Here is a 24,144-nt window from a genome sequence, read left to right as displayed (position 1 = left end):
TTAGCATTAGGATAACGTTATCTGAAGCTCTTGAGAGACCCATCAGCCTTGCAGAATTTCTGCAGTCCCAAAGAGCTGCACAGAGATGCTCTGCATCAGCCTATTTCCTGTATTTAATTTCTTACAATTCATGAGTTTGTTACTGTGAGACCACAAAGACTAAATATGTCACGCTAAATCTCAGCAAACTGTTGTGGTTTCCTAGCATGCAGAGAAAGATCCCTGTCAGATTATACTAACAGTTCTGTCTGGAAAACGCAATCCAACATTTCTACCTTTTCTTAACACTTCCAGAAGTTAATGCTACCATGTTTAGCCAAGGATAAGCACTGCCCTCAATACCCCATACATAACTCTAGTAAAATCTCCATCTTGCATTTTTAGCCTTAAGCAAAGTTTAGAAGCTAATTCATTTTAACAAGAGGAAAATAAAAAGTTCTTAGAACACATATTGGCCAGGAAAAGAATGCCCTTTAGCTTACTTGCTTAAGAAAAGCAGCAAACCAAATAATACTTAAAAATAATGACTAATATTAAAGTAAGTTTTTTAAAACTATGCTCTCTGTAGATAAAAAACTGAGTTTATTTTTGCAAGAAAGAAGTAGAATATGCTTTAACCTACCTTTACTGATTGTGAATTTGTATGCAACAGTTTACGGATTACCAAGAGCAAAAAATCCATTTCTTCAGTACGCTCATGCACCTGAAAGACATCATCCACAGCTCAGTTTTCATCAGCTCACGTTCTTCTCTTGGATGTCTCTCCCCATGCTGCTTGTTTTCACATTTTATACACTTTTGTAACTTGAACAGTACATTACCATAGCAGAAAATACACCTTTAGGACTAAGCAATTTAGTCTCATTTTACATCTCAACACAGCTGTTCAGACAAGAATAACCTCCTTTGTAGGAGCTCTAGATTTAACAGCAGTTGAAGTGATGGTGAGGATTCTGAGGATGGCTAAGCAAATTGTATTGGCAGGATACAAACTTATCCCAGCAGGAAATAGATCTTCTGCTTGTCTAGAAACTAAGCAAATCAAATCAGATTCCTCTTGATCCCGATGGCTTCTAGTCAGGATCAAAATACACAACACCTCTTTAGATTACTTTTTCTCCAATTCTTTATGAATTCTTATATCCTGACCTATTTTGGTTACTTCTTGTACAGGTCAATGATGGCTTTTACTCAACATTATCAACGATTAACATATCCTTTTCTATACTTATTAGTTTATGTACAATTAAGAACAGCAGGGTTTTTTTAGATCTCAACCTTCAAAAGCTGAACATTCATTCTTTTCAAGTAGTTAGCAGACTTCAGTGTAATACATATGCTCATATTCACTATGAAAAACAGTCAGCTGAGACACTTCCTAGACTGACTGCTAGGACTTGCTGTGGGGTTAGAATTTTTGGATCTAAGTCTTGCTTAAGTACATTCCAATGTGCCTTCAGTACCCTGATTGGTTTGGGACCTTTAATTAAGTATGAAGTTGAGGGTTACTGAAATAGCGACTACTGAGTCAAGATCTATGGGGTAAGAGTAAGGAAAGGATTAGGAACTAGAGTTATGGATGTGGAGGCAAAAAGCAAAAACCTGAAAGCTAAGACTTGAAAGCTGCTGAAAGCAGTACATGCTGATACAATCAGTTCAGGTTAGAGCACTCAAATAAACTAAGTTAAAAAAAAATAAATAAGTCTCAATCTGTTCTTTCGTATGAAGTGCCACAGAACTTCACTCATCCAAGCAGATTTAATTGTTCAATTGTTGAATCTTCTATCTAATGCACATTTCCTTATCTCAGACTTTAACAGCCTAGTGGTATACAAACCCTCAGTTCTAAATTTCAGTGCTCAAAGAACTCAGAGACAAGGCCATTTCAAGAACTGTTAGTTTGGACAAGTTATACAAAGAATATTTACTTATTTGTAAAAGTAGGTGCCTGCATTTTGATTTCTTTAGCATAGTAAGAGATACAAAAGATAAGGTTTTCTTAATCTGAAACTGGAATGTATTTCCACTGACTTACTTCATCAATGAAGATGTGTGTGAATTCAGTTAGGCTTTTGGCAGTAACCACTTTCTGAAGAAGGACTCCAGTTGTCATGTACAGCAACCTTGTCTCCTTTGTGGATATGTTCTCTAAACCTACCTAACGTGATGAAAAGAATAAAACAGACATGAACAAATATTACATGTATTCCAGGAGTCTGCATCTGAAAGAAATTCAAACTGAAATAAAATATAAAGGCTCATTCAAGCTTGGAAAAGCCTCTAAAGAGAAACATAAATTGTTTCAGAATTATGTTCTGTTTCAGTAATTGATGATATAAATGCATCCAATTAGTGGAACACAGACAAATTTCTGCTGGCATCCAACTAGTACTTCTATTTGTTTAACTTCAAAAGCTTACACATTTGCTTATGAATGTTTAGCAGCATGTAGCTAAAAAGCTGCAATTCCATTTTAAAAGCAGATTTCTTAAAATTTCTTCAGCACATTAGATATGATTAATAAGTAACTAAGAAAAAAAGATGCAACCAAGAAACAAGATAGGGTGCTTTTTGCTTTTTCCTTGTTATTTTTAAATACAATTTGAATTATTATTATTATTTTTTTTTAATACCTGGTAGCCTACAAATCCACCTAGTGTCCATGATCGCTCCTTGCTAATCCACCTGGCAATGCTGCTGGCACCAATTTTCCGAGGCTGGGTCACAGCAATGTTGCAGTAGACAGATTGCTCAGTGCAATAATCCAGAACATATTGTGGAACCTGTGTGCTCTTACCACTTCCCGTTGCTCCTTGTATAATCACAACTGAATTGCTTTTTATCAGAGACAAGAGCTGAAACAATTTTTCAAAAAGCTTGTAAGCCTACAAAAGAACTCACAACAGATTTCAAACAGACATGAATTATCAATAGCTTTCAGGAAGCTTAACAAACCTTCGTAGATTATTATGGCATATTTCTATAGTGTCTAAGGCATTAGGTCACAGAAAAGATCACAGGCTCACATTCACATTTGTGTACCTCACATATATTTCTATGAACAAAACATAATAGCAATGTTTCTTCCTGAAAGGATTTCTGTGCAATGGGTTTGTACAGTGCACAAAGCTTTTGCACACTAAACAAAGCCTCTTTTACAATGCTTAAAACAGGAAAAGCAGTTCCCTTCTGAGAAAATAAAAAACAAACAGACACAAAACCCCCACCCTAAAGAAAAAAAAAACAACAGACAACCAAGAGACAACAAAAGACAAACACACCATGAGTCTCAGGTTTATTCCACAATAAAAGTACAACATGATTACCTCTTCCCTGTGTCTGGCTACAGGCATACAAGCATATTTATGGTTAGTTGTCATTGGTATAGAATTCCAAACACGTGGCTCACAATTAGACATTGAAGCATCTAGTAAAAAATAATCAAAAGTAAGTTACAACAATACATAATGAGAAGGATGAGTGTGGGAACATAATTACGGTATTTGAAAGCCTAACTTTCACAAAGTTTAAATCGCACAAAAAAATAACAGAATTAATCATCTTTAGAATTAAAGTGATTTTCTGTGTCTAAGTAACTGTTGCTTAATTAGTAGCTGCTCTGGGAGGATGTTGCTTTGGTGTATAAACCACCATCAGTGTCACAACCACAGAAGATTGAGGGGGGAATGGAATACTTGGGATCATCCAGTCCCATCTCCCACTTCAGCCAGAGTCACCGAGAGCACATTGCTCAGGACCACATCCAGGCAGGTTTTGAGTATCTCTAGAGAAGGAGAGTCCACCTCCTCTCTGGGCAGCCTGTTCTAGTGTTCTGTCAGACTCACAGCAAAGAAGCTTTTTCTTATGTTCATATGGAACTTCCTGTGTTTCAGTCTGAGCTCTTGTCCTGTTGCCAGGAATCACAGAAAACAGCCCGGTCTCATCGTGTCGATACCCTCCCTTATTTATACACGAGATCTCAGTCTTCTTCTAGGCTGAACAGCCCCAGCCCTCAGCCTGCCCTCACAAGAGAGATGCTCCAGGCTCCATCTTTAAGGCCCTCTGCTGGACTTACAATTTCCCTATTTTTCTGGACCTGAGGAGCCCAGAAGTGCCACAATACTCCAGATGTGACCTCACCAGAAGAGAGTAGAGGGACAGACCACCTCCCTCACCCTGCTGGCCACACTCTTTTAAATGCACCCCAGTTTACCATTGGCCTTCTTGCCCACAAGGGTACACTGCTGGCCAATAGTTAGCCATGTCCACCAGGGCTCCCAGGTCCTTCTCTGCTGAATTCCTTTCCAGCAGGTCAGTGCCCAGCCAAGGATATCTGCAATGCTGTAGTTTTCTGTGCTTTCCTCTTAATTTAAAAGAACAGTGTTTGTGTATAGTTTACCTTACAAGTACAAAATCTACCCCTGTTCCCTCAAACTTCTTTTTTTTAAAAATGTACTGAAAAAAACCCATGCCTTATTTATACTTTCAACTTTGTCTGCATTTCCCATAGCGTCCACTGGACCCACAGTGAAAAAGTAAGCCATACTTTGTAGTGCAGATCATTATTCTTCTACCTCTTCACAATCAAGACAATACTGTTCAGTAACAGTACGACCTTTTGATGTGACATTGTTGCCAAAAGACTGCAGCATGTGCTCAGTCACAGTTAACATTGGGAAATACAGCACCAGATTTTACAGTGCTACCATGAAGACCAGAAGGTCATCGTCAGACTGCCTGTGAGAAAGAAAACAACTTCAGTAGGTGGGGAGAGAGAAACAGAAAACAAAGGGAAAGGTTTGGCACCCAGTAATTTCGTGTAATGAAAAAGTTAGGCTTAAGTGATACTGAAATTAAGACCAGAATTTCTAGAACCGTTACGTATTTCAACAGCTTTCTCCAGGTGTAGCAGTGAAATTTACTTACATTTTTGCATAAATAGAAGCTAAAAACTTCACTTTACGTTGAGATTTTTTTGTTGCTGTTGTTTTGTTTTTAACAATACACACAGTACTGGCTATGAAATTTGCTACATCTTTTTAAAGGGAAATATTTATTGTAAAATAAAGGTCATAACCCAAATATAAAATGCCCAATGCTGGACAGTTCATTCAGGCACTCTGATAAAGCATAAAAAAAAACCTCTCCAACAAGAACAATTGTTTACTTAGAATCTGGGTAATTAGAAAAAAAACCAACTGTTTATGCAGTTATTTACTAAGCACTACAAAATATATGAAAGAACTTAACATCACCATCCCTGGAAAGTATGGAAAGTGTCTTTTTAAAAAGGTTTTTGGTAAAGATTCTAAATATATGCTCCAGCAAAACTCATATATAGCATTCTGTCACAGGAACACTGTCGAAGGCTGACTGGGCTTCCCTCTGGCACAAACATGTCAGTGCTGAGACATCAGTAACTGCAGGATTTGACCAATGCTGGAAGAAATCTCAAGCTGTTAAAGAAAAGATCTCGGTGTCGGCATAATCTTGTAGAGGTAGGAAGGCTGTGTTGCTTTATCATGTTTTCCAGGTAACAATTACATTTAGTGCACTAAAGTTTTAGTGCATATGGTTTAGAAAAGCATGCTTTAATGCAAGAACACGTCTCATGCTGTTGGAGGAGGTCCAGACGAGGGCCATGAAGATTATGAGAAGGCAGGAGCACCTCCCCTGTAAGGACAGGCTGAGAGAGATGGGGCTCTTCAGCCTGGAGAAGAAAACACTCTGAGGGGAAGGGGAGGGCATAACAGTGACCTACCAGCACCTAAAGGGGCTTACAGCAAAGCTGAGGAGAGACTTTTTATAAGGGCAGATAGTGACAGGCAAGGGGAGGCAAGGAAATGGCTTTAAACTAGAAGAGGGCAGATTCAAATCAGAAAGAAATTCTTTACTGTGAGGATGGTGAGACACTGGAACAGGTTGCCCAGTGATGTTGTGGATGCCCCCTCTATGGAAGCATTCAAGGCCAGGCTGGATGGGCTGTGAGCAAGCTGGTCTAGAGGGAGGTGTCCCTGCCTATAGCAGAGGGTTGGGACCAGATGATCTTGAAGGTCCCTTCCAACCCAAACCATTCTGTGATTCCATGCATTGAAAACCAATTCATAGGCCCATAAGGTATTTATAGCATACAGCACTCTGGGACCTCGTTACATCAAAGGTGCACTAACAGTTCTTGGACTCAGATGGCCTGCACCAACTAACGGGCCAAAGAAGAATTACTGCTGGATGTTCTCTTCTTCAGCTAATAAATATAAAACTTTTTCTTCTGGTTTTGTTGTTTATTTAATTACTTTAAAGCCACATCAACTTCATATTCAAGCAGTATTTCCTAACAATAACTCCTTTTCTTTTACAAAAACACTGCAAATATCAATTCCATTCATAATTAAGCAGGCCACCAGTACTGCAAAATCAAGCTCCTATCCTATAAGTCTCATTTAGTAGCCAGATTTATGGCATTTCCCTAAATTAATCAAAACCAAAGTACTTTCAGAAATTAAACAATAAGGGAATGCATGGAATTTGTTGCTTCCCTAGCAAAGTACACAAAAGAAAACAGATCAACACATTTCTGAACCACAACACCCTAGGCTTTTTTCAATCCCATTACTCAATGTTTTCATTGCCTCAGAGTCTCCCACAAATTTGATGATACGTCAAGTGAACAAGAGACAATATTTTGTGCTTCGGACAGGGGCACTGCACATGCAGGACAGGCCAGCCACACCTGCTTCCTATCAGCTGGTAATTAGTCAGCTAGCTCCGGGATCTACCAAAATTCCAGAGGTCGTGCAATTTGCAAAGGCATGAGAGGACACTTTTATAAAAAATAAAATAAAATTCTCCATGTTCCAAATTCTGGGAAATCAGCAAAGGGATTTAAAAAAAAAAAAAAAAAAGCAAATAATCAGACAATGGCACAGAACAAACCAACCACAAAGATGTCCTTTCCTTGGGAAATCAACTATATTAACAAATTTGGAAATTAAGAAGCACAGTTAAGAGTTTGAAGCTAAGCTGCCCTGACAACTGAGCCAGCCTCATTCTGCTTTTACCGAAGCTCCTAGGAAAGAGGTGCAATCAAATTTCTCTCTAAAGACAAACAAAACAACCATTAAGTACACACAGAAATAACAGAAAGAGAAAAATGGGAGAAGAAAAAGGCACACTGAATGCAGAGTGGTTTTTCTTGCAGATATTTATCTAACACAGCTGCATTTATCAGTGCAATAAAGCACATTTACACACACAGATTTATGCAATAACATTGTCTGAGAACAGCAGTGCCTGATAAGGTGGCTATTTTCTTTTTAACCACTTCTTGCACAAATGTACAAACAAAGCATCAGATAAGCAGGAAATAAGTATATGAGGTTCAGTTTTGTTTGAGGGAAGACAGAAGAAGATGATGGAAGAAGGACAGGTGCAAATGAAAACATAGTAGGAAGCAGTTTATTTTTCCTGCTTTGCTTTTACCTTGTTCACAGACAAACTGATCATTTCCAGGCGCATCTCGCTTTTGGGCCCCCACTTGTCTGTATTTTTCAGCACATTTAGTTTCCCTTCTCTCAGGGACAGGCAGCCTAAGCAGAAAAGAAATGCCAATTTAATGTGTAATTCCTAATTCAGTAGTCGCAGATCTCTCTAGAAATAACAGCATTACACAGTACATTCGGACACACTACGTCAAGTAGTACCTACCTTAATGAACGAGTTTCAGAGATTCATTTTGTCCTTGCATTAAGATACCAGCCTGAGGAAAGTGCCACATTAAATCTTGTCTGGATTTAAAAAACTAAGTTCCCAAAGCATCCTCCTGTAAGTTCTTAAATACCCAGGAATTTCTCTCCTGATGAAAGCCAAAGATTACTTTTGAACAAATATTAACTCGTTCAGTTTCACAAGTCCTTGTCAGAGAATACACACAATTCTGGCATGATTCCCTAGACAGCAGAGGTGGAAAGGAATAAATACAATCTCCTGACTGCTTTAAGGAAAGAACTTTTGTCTTTGAGCCAAGAGATGATGGTTGGGCAGGAATGAGGTACCAAAAGGAAAACATTATGTAAATTCAGAGTTATGCCATTACACATAAGACAAAGTCTATACATAACATAATAGAATAATAGGGGGTAAAAAAAAGTCCTGTTCTACATGCATAGCATGAAGAAATACACATAAAGAAGTAGACATACAAGAATTGTATTTAATAACAAATCATAAATGAACCTAAGTCACACAAAATCACAGAATGGCCAGGGTTGGAAAGGACCTCAAGGATCATGAATCTCCAACCCCCTGCCACAGGCAGGGCCACCAACCTCCCCATTTAACACCAGCCCAGGCTGCCCAGGGCCCCATCCAATCTGGCTCTGAACACCTCCAGGGACGGGGCATCCACAGCCACTCTGGGCAGCTGTTCCAGCACCTCACCACTCTCTCTGTAAAGAATTTCCCCCTGATGTCCAACCTAAATCTCCCCTCCCTCAACTTAAAACCATTTCCCCTCATCCTATACATATCAACCCTTTCAAAGAGTTGATTCCCCTCCTGTCTGTAGGCTTCCTTTAGGTACTGAAAGGCTGCAATGAGGTCACCCCACAGCCTTCTTTTCTCCAGGAAGAACAAGCCCAGCTCCCTCAGCCTGTCCTCATAGGGGAGGTGCTCCAGTCCCCTGATCATCTTTGTTGCTCTCCTCTGGACCCTCTCCAACAGCTCCCTGTCTTGATGCCACAAGTGCCCATCTTCTCTAGAAAGATAAACTCTGCTAGCCTGGTTGTGCTACAGACACTTAGATTCACTAAAATCAGTCACTATTCCTCCCACAGGAAACAACAAGCATTTATCACCATACTGCTGTCAACAAAACATGAGAGGAAGGACACAAAAGCCTAAACAATGACTTCATATCCTGTCCTAATGATATTTTGTTGATAGAGCTAAGGCAGTGCTTCTCGAGCTCTTGAATCTCTCTTAGCACAGAGCTCACCAGGATTGCACACATTCACACAATTGCCACGTGAGGAGCAGCTGCCAGCTTACAGAAAGCAGGCTGCAGCAGGCTGACCACACCAACTTTTCAAATACCTGGAAGAGGGAATACTCTGCTACAGCCCCTCAGGCACTATTTGGAAGAGTTCATAGAATACAGTCAGCCCACCTGTTAGGTTCTTCTACTGAATAACAATTAAACAAATAAAACCAAAAATATGATAAAGCAATTAAAATTGAGCATGGGTACTTAAACTGCAGCTGAAATGACTCAATAAACCCTGTTTTAAATAATACTGCATACACTCAGATTCTGGGCTCAGAGAACAAGCTCCTGATCACTGCCTATGTAACTCCAGGAAAACGAGGACAGTGTGACCTCGGTGAGGTTACATGAGATTTTATTTGGGTAACTGGCTATTTTCTTTCAGACATTAAGACTTTTGTCTTCAGAAAGCAGCATGCAGTAAATAAACCTCAGGCTATGCAATGAATAAAGAAAATGCTTAATAGCCACTCATTAGTAATGAACATTGCTCAGTCTGTGCACTCATTCAGGCTACAGTCTTGGAGAAAATCATATGTAATTGGGAAATTGCATCTGGGCATATGAAATGAACAAACAACCTTAATTACATCATTTCACAGTATCTTAATGTTGAACTTTGCAACTTTAATAAAGCAAAAAGCTTACAGCACATACACATATACGGTTTAAGTAAATTGAGAAAAAATCCTTCCAGAGCCCTCTGGCAGCCTTCTAAGTCATCAGAACAACGTCACTCACAAAATCATTTGTAAGCCATCATCTGTTACACAGACAGAAAGGAATGGAGTATTTTTCTGAGGAGTTTCTACAAGCATTTGCTGACAGCAGAAGAAAGTCGAGATGCAGACAATTCAAATCCATTCTATGGTAAGAGAGGACACCACTAACGAAGGAGCTTTGCCAGATACTCCTTATGAAGCACATGCCTGTCCACTGCATCAGATCTCTTGTTCCCACTTCTATTCCCCCTGATGCAGTGAATGCCTGCCTTTCAGGATACCTGCCCTAAAACAGCATATATTCCTCAGGCCTTCCAGACTCTCTTCATTGTAACACAATTATAGACAAAAAAAATCAAATCATTATTTCGATTTAAAGAAAAATCAGAAGACTTGAGATGCTCTGTTTTTTCCTTCCTTTCCCCTCACAAAAAAAGTGAGTTTGACCTTATTCAAATTCAGACCACATCTGCACACTTCATCCTCAGATGTGAACAGATTGCTACAACAGAGTCTGCAGCAAACAGATGACATGAAAAATCATCATCCTGAATGGATGAAAGCTGGCAAGATTACAAACCACTGAGAACATAATCAACCAGTAATGTCACTATCAAGAGTTACTTGCTGTTGAGACGTTCTAACAGCTGTGCAAAACACATCAGCTACCTCTAAAGCTGTACCCAACTCAAGACATCTCGCTTTTCCTACACATACCCAGAAGTAGCAGATGCAGGAACATGGAGCCTGAGCAGCAGTGGCCAGTAAAAGGCCTTCCAACACAGTAAAGAGGCAGTGCTTACCAAGCCTTTTATGAAAGACAATTGGTTTTGTTTGTTACAAAATGATGGGATACTTTCTATACTGTTTCCCACACAGTTTAACCGCCATAACCTTTTTCTGACGTGTGACTGATCTTTGCACATCTGACTGCTTACAGGATTTGATTGCGAGAAAATATTTAAAGCCAATAATGAAAATACTTCAAAAGGTTCAATCAGTGTAATGAATGTAACATTAAATGTGGCTGCCACTTCAGGCAGAATTAATAGAAGCGAAACAGTTCAACACCAGAAATTGTTGGCATACCCAATTTTAAGGGCTCTCAAATATACTAAGGGTGCTTTCTTTAAGTAATTTCAGATAGAGAAAGGTCTTCCTTTTCTCCAAGACAGAATGACCTCTAATAAGTCAACAAGGCTATCATAACTGAATAACACTCAGTAAGTTTTCTATCTGAACATAATTTGGAATATTAAACAGCACTCTTGCATTTACTCATTTCTCAAAACCAGAGACAGCTGCCCAATCTCAGTCACAGGTGACAGCTGATTTACTTGGTTCTTCCCAGCAACATGTACTAAAAAACAAACAACCCACCCAACCCAACCAATGTATGCACTGAACAACTAACATCTCTACAAGTGATGATTGGAAAGGAAAAAAATGAGGAGAAACATCTAGAGTTGCTCTCTGTAAAAGAGAACACCACTGGATGCAAACTGGGCAGTATGAAAATACTCAAATACGTAAATGATGCTTGAAAGATTCAAATGGATGTTTATCAAATAAGAAAAAAAAAAATCAGGTAATTCTATTGGCTGTTTAATTTCAGGGTAGAAGCTCCTATCAGGAAGACAAATAAAAGGGAAGGTAAAAGAATGTTCTAAGACGGAAGTTTTTAAAGATTCTTACATATGCACTTTTGCTCATTTATATTCCACCTCATTTGCCATGAAAATCTCTCTTCACACAAGAGTGGAGCTGAATGTAAAACTTGTGTCACTCATTTCACAGCTGATGAGAGGAGTGCCCTAAGTCAGGGCTCCTACCACATGAGCTGACCACCTACTGAGAGAACATGGGGGAAAGATCACTTAAAGAACACTGAGCACACAGAGCAATATTTTGCTGTACTATTTTAGTACAATATATACTGTAGACCACTTCAAAGTCTCTCCTCTGAAACTAAAATAATGTGACACTTTACATAACTGAACATTTGCCATGACAGTAAATAACCTTCCTCTGCTTTTACTGAAGGACATCCTAAAAATGACTCCTTTTAACTGACAGTGGGCATTCCGGACTTTCAGAAGCCTGGCCTTACCTGCAGAAATACACTAACTTAAAATGAAAATGTACAGTCACTCAAAAAAAGTATTTATTTTTCACTCATAAAAAAAAAAAATAGGATTACTTGAATTCAAAGTGAAGCTTAACCACAGAATACTAAAATACATATTTAAAAACATTGACCTGTTAAGAATCGATGCAATACTTGCTTTTTCACCCACTGAAGAGGGCTGTTCTAAATACTTGGTTAGCTACTCAGTGATCAAGTCTTCATACAAAGGTATCTCAAACACAACAGCTCTTCATCACAGCAGACACCTGTGTTAAAATTTGAACTAAAGAGAGAGGAAGCACAATTGAACTGCTCAGCAAATCCAAAAAATTGCAAAAAAAAAAAAACCATGCAGATTTGTATTGACTGTGACCTTCATATTTCAAGAAATATTTGCACTATATTAAGCCAAAAGCTCAGTGAGAACTTCTGTCTCCCACTTCATACACAGTCAAAATCCAAGAAGAGTAACAACCACAAATTACAGGAAAAAAACACCTCAGTCCTGAAATTTATTGTCACTATGGGACTAAGATCTTCTGCCAGTCAGAAGACAGGGACAAACTGTCAGGCTTCAGAGAGTTGGACTCTCCCATAGATGAGTTCTACAAGCTCCTCTCCACACAGAAAGCTCAAGTAGGGCTGTTCAGAAGGGGCCAACTTGTACCCAGAGCACATGGTGACAAGCTACACAGCAATACTGCCCTGACTGCTCAGGGTGTGATAGTTTTGTAAATTAATGTTGTGGTAGCTATGGATTACAAGTTAAGATGAGCCACAAGGATCATCAAATCTAAAACACTGTACTACCCGAAATCCAAACCCTATGTCTGAGAGCACTGTCCAGACACTCTAAAATCCAGCAGCTCAGGGCTGTACCCAGTGCCCTGGGCAGGCTGTTCATGCCCTCCATCTCCTGGGGCCTTTCCCTAACCCCCAGCTGCCCCTCCCCTCACACAGCTCCACACCATTCCCTCGGGCCCTGTCGCTGTCACAGAGAGCAGAGCTCAGCACTGCCCCTCTGCTCCCTGTGAGGAGCTGCAGCCATAACGCCTCCCCTCAGCTCCTCTGCTCTGAGCAACTCAGTGGCCTCCCCTGCTTCTCATGCCCTTTGCCCTCTGGACTGCTCACCATCTTTGCTGCCCCACTAAGATCAGCATCAAATGCAGGATCGCCTCAATTACCAAATGACACCTGTAACTCCCCTGCCTATTGGTGATGCAACAGCAGCACCAAGGACACCACTGTTACACAAACTACAACTGGAAGACAGCAGCTTTAAGCACATCCTGGTCTTATTCATCACATGAATGGGAATGCAGCAATGGCAAACAACTTAGTTAACACTCTAAAAAGTCAGTTATTACTGTTGTTAGCTGTCACAGCAAAGGACCAAACAAGGAACATTAACAATAGGCCTCTTATGTAGGCTTGTGGCAAGTTTTGTTCACAGCTGTTAATAAATGTAAGCATTCCAGTGCCACCTGAGGAGGCAGACACACTGTTGGTCTGCAGCCTGAAATGGCTCCAATGAGTTGTTCTGTTATATCAAAAGAAAAACACGCTGCAAAGTTTATTATGAAGTCCAAGCAGTGGGACAGTGCTTACAAATAGAAGCACGCCATCCTATCTGCTGACTATAGATCACTTTCCTCAGGTGACCGTTAGCATTGGTGACCTTCCTATATAATATGAAACTGCAACCTGTCACAGAATGCAACAGGCTGCCCCAGAGCTGCGGGTGCCCCATCCCTGAGGTGCTCAAGGGCAGGCTGGATGGAGCCTCGGGCAGAGTGTTAGTTTGCAGTAAGACTACGTCTTCTGCATTAGAGCAAATCACTCACTGCAGGAGCAATGAAAGCTCATAATAAGAACTTAGAACTTAATTAGCCACACACCATGTAAATATCCAAGTCTGCCATGCTAAAGAGGTGAGTTTATTTAGATTCTGAAGATTCTGGAAAGCACAGGATAGAATAAAAAGAACATCTGCAGTCACTTCTTCTTAGCTACAAAATATTATCTTGCCACAAACTATTTCATCTCCTGCAGTAGATGACATCTAAGTAAGTCATGATTAACTCATGGTGCCGTATTCCATTCTTCTCAAGTAAGAATCCACCTCATTTCCCTTACCCCACTACCTACCCTCAAAGGAAATTGCTGTAAACTTCCATGAAAGCGCTTTACTACTACCCTACAAGTACTTCTTCAGAATTGTTTTGCTGTTGCACCAACAAAGCTGAAAACCAAGTATACTCCACACCCTCAGAACACACATCTCACTGATTCATGCTGCTTGCCTGCAATAAGTATCAATTATCTAAATTCCATGTTCTGCCTATTGCACTCGCACCAGAAGTGTATGGAACTACCCTTCCTCTGCAGCTGCGCTGTGCCTTTAACACGGGGCAGAGGGCTCCTCGTTGATAACATAAGCTGAAAGAGTATTGGCAAGGAGATCTAGGTCTCCAACCTGTAGACCTTCAAAAGCAAACAACGCTTCTACCCAGGCGCTAAGTCTTCACAGTCACACACCTGTTATTTCACTGTCAAGGCTCCCCTCACAGCCTGGGGGCAAGCAGAAAGAGACAGAAGAATTCCCAGAGTAGACAACACGCTGAGTACTGGATGTTTTCAGGCTGCAAATGAGACCAATGAACTAGACATCCATGAAGCCACATGTAGCAGAACAAAGCCACTTAGCAACTGTGAGACTTCTGACAGCAAGCACTGGGTTCATCTGCACCTCTTCATTGCAAATGATACCCAGAGAACATAACCATCATCGTAGGTGTGGTGCTGTCTTTGCAGGAATTCTTCAAAGATGCCCTATGCTGATACTGCACTAAAATGACCCTCCTTTCTCCCTCTCAATCAAGTAAGAACTAGTAGCGCAACCCCTAAGTAAGCCTCCTCCTAATCAGATTGATTAGAATGCATCATATTTCATTCTAAAAGGGTAAATAAAATACTAGAATACATTGAACAAAGGCCCCGGTTATGCATGAAGGCACGCTCATTTTTCTGACTGGTGATCCACAACCCACCATTACAAATACCACCCTCTAAATAGAGGCTGCATCTGTCTGCTGAAGGAAAAAAAAACATGAATATTTTCTAGAGAATTTTCATGCAAGTTGTACTGATTTTGTGCACAGAAGTATGGAACCACAAGTTAAGCTGCCTCAATGATTCCTTCCTTCTGTATTTGTAACCCAAATGTTATGAAATTAGCACAGCTAAAAGCCATGAGTAAATCAAAGGCACCCACCACATCCCTGAGGAACAAATCCACCTCTGCACAGAAGCCAGGACTGCAGAGACTGGTTTCAGCTGTTCTGCTGGGTGCTGAAGCTTAGACTCCTTATGCAGGAAAGGCTCTTCCATAGAAACTTCTGTTCTAGACTTCCTAGCTCTGTTCAGCCAGTCTCAGATGAAGCATTTTTTCTTCATATGGTCCGAATGCAAAGGAGAAAAGTGAACCCCGCCACAAGGCCATGCAATCAGAGCTTTATTCCAAGCCTCCATTTCTAACTAAGTCTGAGAAGGGCTTCGGGAAGCATGCAAGTTCTTAACATACACAGCCAGAGTAATCTGCTCTGGAAGCTGCATACACAGATATTGCTTGTGGAACACAGGAAAGAAGTATTTTGCTCTCTCAAGACAGAGGAAAATCAGATGTCCCTCTTTTCTCCCCAAACCAGGTTACACAAACTCCTCATCCACTGCCTATATAAAAACATTTCTGTAAACTGGTGGATTGCCCAGATGGTTCAAGAAGTATCAACTCTTCGCATACCTCTTAATTAACTGAGGTTGGGGGTAGAATAAATACAGCAGGAAAGAGATGTATTAAGGTTTTGGAACAGATGTATTTGATACCAGGAAGCCCATAGGATAAAAAGCAGAAATACGCTTTCAAAATTCATTACATCCCTTGCCTAGAAAGTTCAGAAAACAAAGTATACTCAGGATATTAAATGAAAATAAAACAGAAAATACTCTTTAATTGACATTTTATATTATACACACAAGTCATTAGGATTAATTTACTAATTGATACTTTTATAAAGAACTGTTCTGCTACAGTGGCAGAGTAACTTAAGGTTCTTTAAAGATGAAAAGTTACTCATCATTATATAAATAACATTACGGTCTCATTCGAGTACTATATTAGTATATTAGTACTATATTTGGTTTTAGACACTAACACCAGTAGAGGAAGATTCAGAAAAGGGAAATGAAAACAAGGAGAAGAGATTCAGAACCTTACATTCCTAAATTGCTTTCAAAAAACACAGCATCCCTGAGTTCACTCAAGACTGCCACAAGTATGCAGTAACAACTTCATACCATTTGTAATTTTATTATAAAACTGCCTAGCAATTAATGAGAGGAATCAAAATACAGGCTTCTTCCCCCAGGCTAAGTCATAACAACTGCAAGTACTAACCATCATCCTCATCAAAGCCCTGCTATCTGTGAAAGTCAAAACTCCCATCCCAATACAGCACTGCGAATCTATTGCTCTCCTTCACCTCCCAGTTCCCAATGTCAAACTCACACAAGCAGTCATCTCTTCCTGAAGGCAGACCTCAAACATGCACAGAACTAGAAGCAATACAATTAATTGCTCCCCTTCCAGTGGAAAGGAAAGCATCATCGTTAGCGTCCTGGCACTCAATGCTTTATGACACAACCAAAACCCAAAAAAGCCACTGTTGCAGTTTTCTCATTTAATTCACTTCCACACCTTTCAGTACGTGTCCTTAATTTTTAGAGGTTTTATGCCATGCAGCAGTTCCCTTCCCCCCGCCCCGCTGTATCCAATTGGAAAGTAAGCAGTGACACGGCAACTGTGCTGTAAAGGAGGTGGCAAAGAACGTTTTTATTTCGTCTGAAAATCTGTCAGGACAGTTCTGTCATCATAAACCTAGCTTCCTTCCTTCTTCATAGTACCACACACAATGCAATGTGAAAACCTTCCAGTTGAAGAGGATTAATACTGACATTTGAATTTTTTCAATGTATAAGTGGTATCAGTTTTAATAACAGCCCTACACGTCATCTTTTATGTTGCATGACATCTAGAACAAATTTACAGAAGCCCTGTTCCTTCAACAGCTCAACACACCAGGGGAGGCAAAAAAAGTAGGAACAAAAAAATACTCACAGGAGCAAAGACAGTCACTGTAACGAGAAAGAGCAGAAGAGAAGGCACTTAGTGTGTCCACCTTTTAAAATTAATAGGAAGAGACCAGATAACTGGAATGGAAAATGGCTGCTTCAGCGACCTTTAGCGTGCGCGATGCCATCCCTGAAAATGAACCTTAAAAATGGATATGCTCAAAAAACTCATCAAGGAAAGAGAGAAAAGGCAACTGACAGCCAGTTGAGACTGAAGCAAAGTCTATGGTAAGACTCAAAATTCTGGGCTTTTTACAGCAGTTTGACTTCAATTTGCATTTCTTTATCATTTTATTCCTTTAATTAGATTAATGCGTCTTTCGTGGCACACTGTAGGTGTTACAGACTGGCTTCTTCGAACACATTTGAGATGTTAATTAAAAACGCTAACAGCTATGCTATGCACAGTAATCAAGAAGTGTAGTAGCATAAGTGGATGAAATTCAGCTGGAGAAAGTATTTAATGTAGCAACAAAATCCCAAGCAACTGTCAAATAGCTCTTTCATCAACACTGTTAGCAAAGGCTTTAGATGATCTCTACCAGAGAAAGACTATTCTTAGCTGTTTAAAAGTGACAGTAGAACAGTCTGACCCCCCTCTCCAATGGGAGAAAAGTCTTCCAGCATCTCAAGGGCCTGGAAGTTTAGTTTGATGATAAAAGCAACATAGTTATTTTTAGCACTCTACAGGCATAAAAATACAGCTCTAAACTGTGACCTACAGCTATGCACAGCCAAGCATCACATCATACGACAGCCTTAACTTTAGCTAGAAGCACGTCTGCGATTGCTTCAGACAATCATTATTCATCTCCCTGCCAACAATACCTTTGGATGGCTTTAGCAACAAGCATCTGAAGTTGCGACCATCTTTCTTTGAATTGCTGCCATCGGCAGAACACAAATCAAAGGTAGGAAACCTTAATGGACTTTGTAGAAGTATTAGGAAGACCACGTTAGGTTAAATGGATTACTGCTGCTCTTGGGTACAGAGGATGAAAAAGAACCTTAAAAGCAAAAAAACTTAAGCATTCATATGCACTGCAGAAAGACGTTTTAAGCACAGTCTGAGTGAATAAAAAAAGAAAAAACCTTGTTTTCTTCCACCAGTAGTAACAGCCCGGGAACAGGAAATGCTACAGTAGGAGACCTTCGAGCAAACTCACCTGAAACAGCACTGTTCAGACAACTGCAAAGGTAATTCATTTTATTTTTATTCAAATTTGTGTTCTTCTGTCCGCATGGTTTGTAACAAGCTGCAGTTTATAAATCTATTCCACTAGATCTGCTTCCAGAAGTTATATAAACAAGAATTTGCTTAAAATAAAAAGTGATGCAGAAGTTTTAAAGAACAGGATAGGCACCGAGTTGCAGCACTGAACTGTTTATTTTATTTCACTTAACATGTAAGCATTACCTCAAATTTTTAATTTTTTTTTTTTTATAAACATCACCTATATTATCCATAAAAAGAAAGTTAAGTGATTTCAAGATGATAAATATGCAGTTTCAAATGAGCTTTAGATTCGTAAGTGTTAATCCAGAAAACATGAGAAATGCTGTAAAATGTGAGCCTTGTCACATTTGATACCAGTTTGGTGATTACGTTTTTTTTCCTATTCTGCAGCAAGGTATTTTAGCACGAGGAACAAAGTTTCCTTTAAACACTCACCTGCTTAAAAAGAAGTCCCTGGCATCAATGCTACCTGCCTAACAGAAATAAGCGAAGTTTCTTTTTCTTTCCCCCTCACAAGCTTAAAGATGCCGCTTTTTGGCTGGATGAAATGGCCAAAAAATGGTTCCTACAAACCCTCAAGGTATCCTGGATCAGAACTAGTTACAAAAACCTTGCTGAGGGAATTGAAATGGCACCTGAAGGAGCGTGAAAGGTTAGTGCAAGAGATTGAAAACGAGCAAAAAGTCCAGAAAACCGGCATGGATTACAACTGGTTGAAGAACTACCAAAATCCTCAAGCCACAATTCCAGCTACTGAGCAGCGGCAGCTCGAAGTTCTGTGCTCCCAAATCCAACCCTGCCAGACTGGAACTGTTCTCAGCAGGTAACCATTTCCTATTCCTCTTACTTGGAGTAGTTGATTTGCAGTAAGTTTTAAGTTATTTCTTTTGCCTATTCCAAGCTTATATATGGCTGTGATCTTCTTTGCAATTTAGGAATGAGCAGCAATCTGAGTGTATCTTTATATGTGTGTTAGAGATTACACCTATGCTTTATTATATTGTACATGAAGGTTGGTTTTGTTCGTTATTTTTTTTTTAAACATCAGGATTCTCCCAGCCTAATCTTAAATGAAATTTTGCACGCTTATAATATGACTTCTCAATACTTTAAATTCCCCACTACTCATCCCCAGTATTTATTAAATTGCATCCAAGAATCAAAAACTCAAATTAATGCAGTGTACCGTTAAGCCTCGCTGTACAAAATATTTGAAGCCTGTAACCCTAGAAAAAAAAACAGTGTTAAACAGAATTCCATTCTGGGGCAAAAGGGAAAAAAAATGGATTACCATCAAAAATTCTCCTATGCTCCTATTTAAATACACTTTCTAGGGGCACACAAATGACAGAAGAATCCTATGTGCCTTTTAAAGCCCAGAATACACCTAAGGGCAAAGTCAGTTTAAATCAAGTTACCCAGATGGCAAAGGAAAGAATACTGAATAACAACAATCCTCAAAATAGCTGGATTGCCTCCAATGTATTGTTAGAGCTCTTTTCCTCTACAATCTTCTGGGGGAGGTGTGTGGGGAAATGTGGCAGCAAGGAATAACTGACATAAGAGCACAGTCATTTCCTCCCCCTTTCCCTCTCCTCATCAGATTAGCAAGGAAACAGGAGCATTGTCAGCATCAGTGATTAGATTTCAATGCTTGTTTGTTTCTAGATTTCGTGAAGTTTTAGCAGAAAATGATGTTTTGCCTTGGGAAATAGTCTACATATTCAAGCAAGTTTTAAAAGATTTTCTTACTACCATGGAGAGAGAAAACCAACAAGAGCAACTGGTAAACGTGTGGAATACAAATTGCTCTGAACATTTCAACCTGCGTGGAGACAGTTCTAACAGATCGGAGAAAGAGGAAATCCCTACAGTCTCAAGTTATGTCGACAAAAACACACAAAGCATGTTTCCCACTTTCTCTGATAGGATCTGGAATCTACCATACTACTACCCATCAAGTTAAGTTGCTTTGTGTTGCTTTCAAAAAGCTCTGTAGCTGTCTGCCTTCCTTCACTGTGATTGCCATCCAGAAACATAGCAATAAGAAATGTGACATGTTCCCTTTTTCACCTTAAGAGCTCAGAAACTAAAATCCTTGATTACAGCTAGTACGCATTATATGAACTTGTAGCATGAACTCTCTTTTCTTACCTTCCACATTCCTTGAAGCTACTGTGTTTGAAGGAACCTTTTAACAAAAAACGTAGATGCTGCTAATAAAACAAGCATTTTATCTTTGGCATATCTGTAGGTATAGAATCATAAACAAGAAAAGACTGCTTTCTGTATTTTGAAGTAGCATCAGTCCACAAACTGTTAGACAACAACTGCTGTATTTATTACATAGCTTCTAAGCTTTATAGGGAATTTATACAATGTGAGATTTCTTAAGTATATTTGATGTTATATTAAATGGATAAGTACCTTCTGGAGCTGAATATTTATTTCTCAATTTCAAGAGTAAGTCCTAAAGCAAAAGCAACGTAAAATAACATTTCACTGCATGAACAGTTTCTTCATTTGTCTGAACTGTGCACTGCACATGAGGAAATACTGTGAAATCTGACAACTAAATGTAACCTTTGGATATTTAAGTACTTTTAACAATTAGCTCTCTATCCCCTAAGAAATTCTCACATAATTTCATTTCAAAAGGTTGCACTTCTTCCGTTGTTTGAAGCTACCCTGAAAACCAGATGCTAAACTTCAGCATTTTGGTAAGTCACAGTATTTTCTGGAGTAGCAAGAGGGTCAACAAATCACTTTAAAAGCAAGTGAGCATTTCAAATTTTTGGAAACTTGCCATTTCTCAGTTGCTATTATCTGTGACTGAGTTCATAACAAAGTTTTAAAACACTGATTGGACACACAGCAGTTATGGTCAGAGCAGACAATTAAAGCAAAAAAAATCAGAGACAACATACACCGTAGCCATGTGCTGCATTTCGCATCGGGCTCCAAACATTTACACACCTTTTATTTAAACTCTCCATCTCCAGATTTCCTCTCCATCAGTCTGTCACATCATAGAAACAGGCAAGTCTCCTATTTCTCAATTCACAAAAAGAACTATTTTGCAATCTCAAGAGAAAAAATGTCACATATGATATTGTTTTCAAGCATACTGAAGACCATGTTCATTCAGAGCTCCTCAATCTGGTAACATGCAACTCAAAGATATTTCCCTTCTTCCCCACTTGAATCTTTCACCCAACACAGAATTTACTTATAATGTAATGTCAGTTGGGTAAAACAGATTGCATGTATTTTTTTATAAAAGGTATAAAACTACAAGAGGTTATAAATCAATATTTTTTAAAGAAGCTTCAGTAAAGAAGCCTCTTTAGCAGGCTTTGTTGTGACAGAATAAGAGGGAAAGATTTCAAACTAAATGGGAGCAGATAAGGAAGAAGTTTTTTCCCAGTAAGTGCGGTGAGGCACTGGCACAGACTGCTCGGAGAGGTGGGGGAATATCCCTGGAGACAGCCAAAGTCAGGCTGGACAGGGCTCTGAGCGCCTGATGGAGCTGTGGGCATCCCTGTTCACTGCAGGGGAATGGACTGGATGGCCTTTTGAGTTGGATTACAGAATCATCTGAATGATTCCATAATTCAGATGAAGTCTTTCCATTTCAGAAATAAGGACCATCAACTGAAACATATGCTAAAAGGCAGTCTGAGTCTGTAACCAATAATTAAAATATGTAGGCATCACTACTAAATCAGTAATTCCATGTACAATTAATAGGAAAAGCACAAAAAGGCTTACATACTTCTTACACTTTACTGATACTAGGCTATGTAATCAGTTCTAACATCAACAGTTGGAGTGGAAACTAGAAGGAAAAAACTAAACTGGGACGTAGAGAGAGAATAGGTAGAAAAAATATTATACAAAGGCTGAGAAAATGCCATCCTCTGAGACCTTCCTTCATTTCTTTTTCCTTCGAACACCAACATGGGAGGTAACCTTACAGAATATTTTCAAAGTGCAATGTATTCTTTACTTAGAAAAAAAGAAAAGCATAGAAAGAGTAAAGACAGGGTAAGAACTGGTAATTTTGGTACCACATGCAGCTGGCACACATCATTCCACTGGCAGAAAGGTGAGTGACAGCAACTTCAAAGGGCAGCAAGCCTCCCACCTGCACAGGTGTCAGGCAGAACAGCTTGCTATGTTTTTAGCCAAATAAAGTAGCTATTTAAAAAAAAAAAACCTAACTCAGCAAATGCTACACCTACAACATGCAAGAAATCAAAGAGAGAATAATGATCTTTTTCCATGTTTGTGCTTTTTAAGTGTTTTAATCTGAACCACAATTGTTTTGGTAAGAAGAAAGATTTAAGGGTCATTTCATTTCATTCAGTTAAATGCAATCAGAGGAATTAAGAAGTAAATTAACAAGCCATTTAAGGATAAAACCTAACCATAATCTCAGAGAAATATTATTTCTTCTTAAGCTCAACTGCTAATATTGTTACTCTAGAGACAGTCCAGACAACATGATAAACTTAGCCTCAGAAGATGAAGCATCATTGGTAACCAAAAAGAACATCTTACATATCTTCTTAAGGCACAAAGCCTTTACATTCAATTAGCAAAAGTATTTCATAAAGCTTTTGTTAAGTATTATTTCTTATTACAGAGCACTGTAATTATTATGACACGCTTCTTATTTCCATGATTGATTGGGTATAAATCCTACGTGCTCTTGCATGTCAATTTAGATAAGAACTTGGAAATAATTTTAACAACCATCAGTTATATAAGAGGCTTAAAACTATATATATAACAAGCATCTTTAACGTCAATCATTTTGCCTTTAATTTTAACATGCCTTGAAGAAAATATTGAAATAATTACAGTACAAGCAACATCAGCAAGGTAAGAGAAAGTTTTTTGCTTTCAGCCCTCCAAAAACTTCAAGAGGCCAACAAATACAAATCCAAGCGCTTCCACTTGAACATACAACTCATCAGAATTTCTCAAACGATGCCCAAGCTCCCTAAGCACAATCCCAGAAGTGTAAAATAGAAACGCACGTGGAAACAAAACCCACCTACCAAAAGAGGCCTTCCTACAGAGGCCCTGTTTGTTCTGTAGCAGCACACATACATCACTAAACACATATAAAAACGCACAAACAGAGGAGAGGCACTCCACACACAACCCCACACCCCGCTATCAGGCTGAGGGGCAGCAACCACACTCACCTCAATGACTCCTGCACAGCAAACGGACTGGGGAGACAGGATGAATCACGCGAGGCTGTAGCCTGCGCACGACCACCTAAGAACTCAACGGCGGTCACATCTTTGCCAATGGTGAACCACTCGTTCACCTGCTCGATAGTGAGATTCCGCAGCATGATGCCGACAACAGGCAAGCGCCTCGCACCGCGCAGCACGCGCGCGCGCGCTCGCGTCCCCTCACCACGCTCTCTTCCCGCGCTAGGGAAAGCCCCGCCCACAGCACGTGACCCATTGAAGGGAGTGCGGCGCCATGTTTGTGGCGTAGTGAAGCGCGGTCAGCTTGTGTATTACAGCCCTAGAACAATGGCCGAAAGGCCTTCTGGGATCGCGATCAATCTGTCGTTCCTCTTAGCTAAGAAAACAGCCCGCAGGCGTATAGCCTCAGCCCACCATGAGAAGCCACCCTGGGGGCTGCCTCCTGGCGACAGGCTGCCCCCGGGCGTCAGGAGCCTTGACCGCCCTTCCCAGTATTGTCTCGGTGCGCGCTCCTATGCCTAGGCAGTACAGAGTGCGAACGGGCCTAAGCATGGATTTTTTTCAGTGCAATCAGTTCTTTGAACGTTGCAGCACGG

General features: G+C 39.8%; 2 protein-coding genes across 5 annotated transcripts in view; one reads left to right on the top strand and one right to left on the bottom strand.

Moving 5' to 3' along the window:
- TDRD9 (tudor domain containing 9) overlaps positions 1-23,688 on the bottom strand; it is a 59,037-nt gene extending 35,349 nt beyond the window's left edge. For 2 of the 3 annotated variants that reach the window (XM_042872576.1, XM_042872585.1), the window contains exons 1-6: positions 7,705-7,790; positions 7,480-7,586; positions 3,327-3,427; positions 2,634-2,855; positions 2,036-2,158; positions 623-703 (exon numbers count right to left, since the gene is read on the bottom strand). In XM_042872576.1, coding sequence (XP_042728510.1) covers positions 623-703; positions 2,036-2,158; positions 2,634-2,855; positions 3,327-3,419 — 519 coding nt within the window. In that variant the 5' untranslated portion in view covers positions 3,420-3,427; positions 7,480-7,586; positions 7,705-7,790. Of the gene's footprint in view, positions 1-622; positions 704-2,035; positions 2,159-2,633; positions 2,856-3,326; positions 3,428-7,479; positions 7,587-7,704; positions 7,791-23,533 lie in introns of those variants that run through there. The other variant, XM_042872593.1, reaches the window with a different exon arrangement.
- Positions 18,223-21,009, top strand: RD3L (RD3 like). Of its 2 annotated transcripts, none has more exons than XM_042872603.1 (3): positions 18,223-18,277; positions 18,708-19,140; positions 19,986-21,009. In XM_042872603.1, exons 2-3 carry the CDS (start codon positions 18,842-18,844, stop codon positions 20,281-20,283), a joined length of 597 nt encoding a protein of 198 aa, XP_042728537.1. In that variant the 5' UTR covers positions 18,223-18,277; positions 18,708-18,841; the 3' UTR covers positions 20,284-21,009. The 2 variants fall into 2 exon arrangements, with proteins under 2 accessions (XP_042728537.1, XP_042728545.1); XM_042872611.1 differs by having other exon boundaries at positions 18,230-18,277; positions 18,835-19,140.
- Positions 23,689-24,144: the final 456 nt, after the last annotated feature.

This window comes from Lagopus leucura, unplaced genomic scaffold (genome assembly GCF_019238085.1).
Source record: "Lagopus leucura isolate 7727_CA_CO unplaced genomic scaffold, USGS_WTPT01 Super-Scaffold_1, whole genome shotgun sequence".
NCBI classification, from domain to species: Eukaryota; Metazoa; Chordata; class Aves; order Galliformes; family Phasianidae; genus Lagopus; species Lagopus leucura.
This window is presented reverse-complemented; position numbering and strand designations above follow the sequence as displayed.

Excerpts from the sequence above, each read along its gene's own strand:
- RD3L (XM_042872603.1), top strand. The coding sequence starts at position 18,842 with ATGCCGCTTTTTGGCTGGATGAAATGGCCAAAAAATGGTTCCTACAAA. Across the intron at positions 19,141-19,985 it reads ACTGGAACTGTTCTCAGCAG|ATTTCGTGAAGTTTTAGCAG; the intron begins GTAACCATTTCC and ends GTTTGTTTCTAG.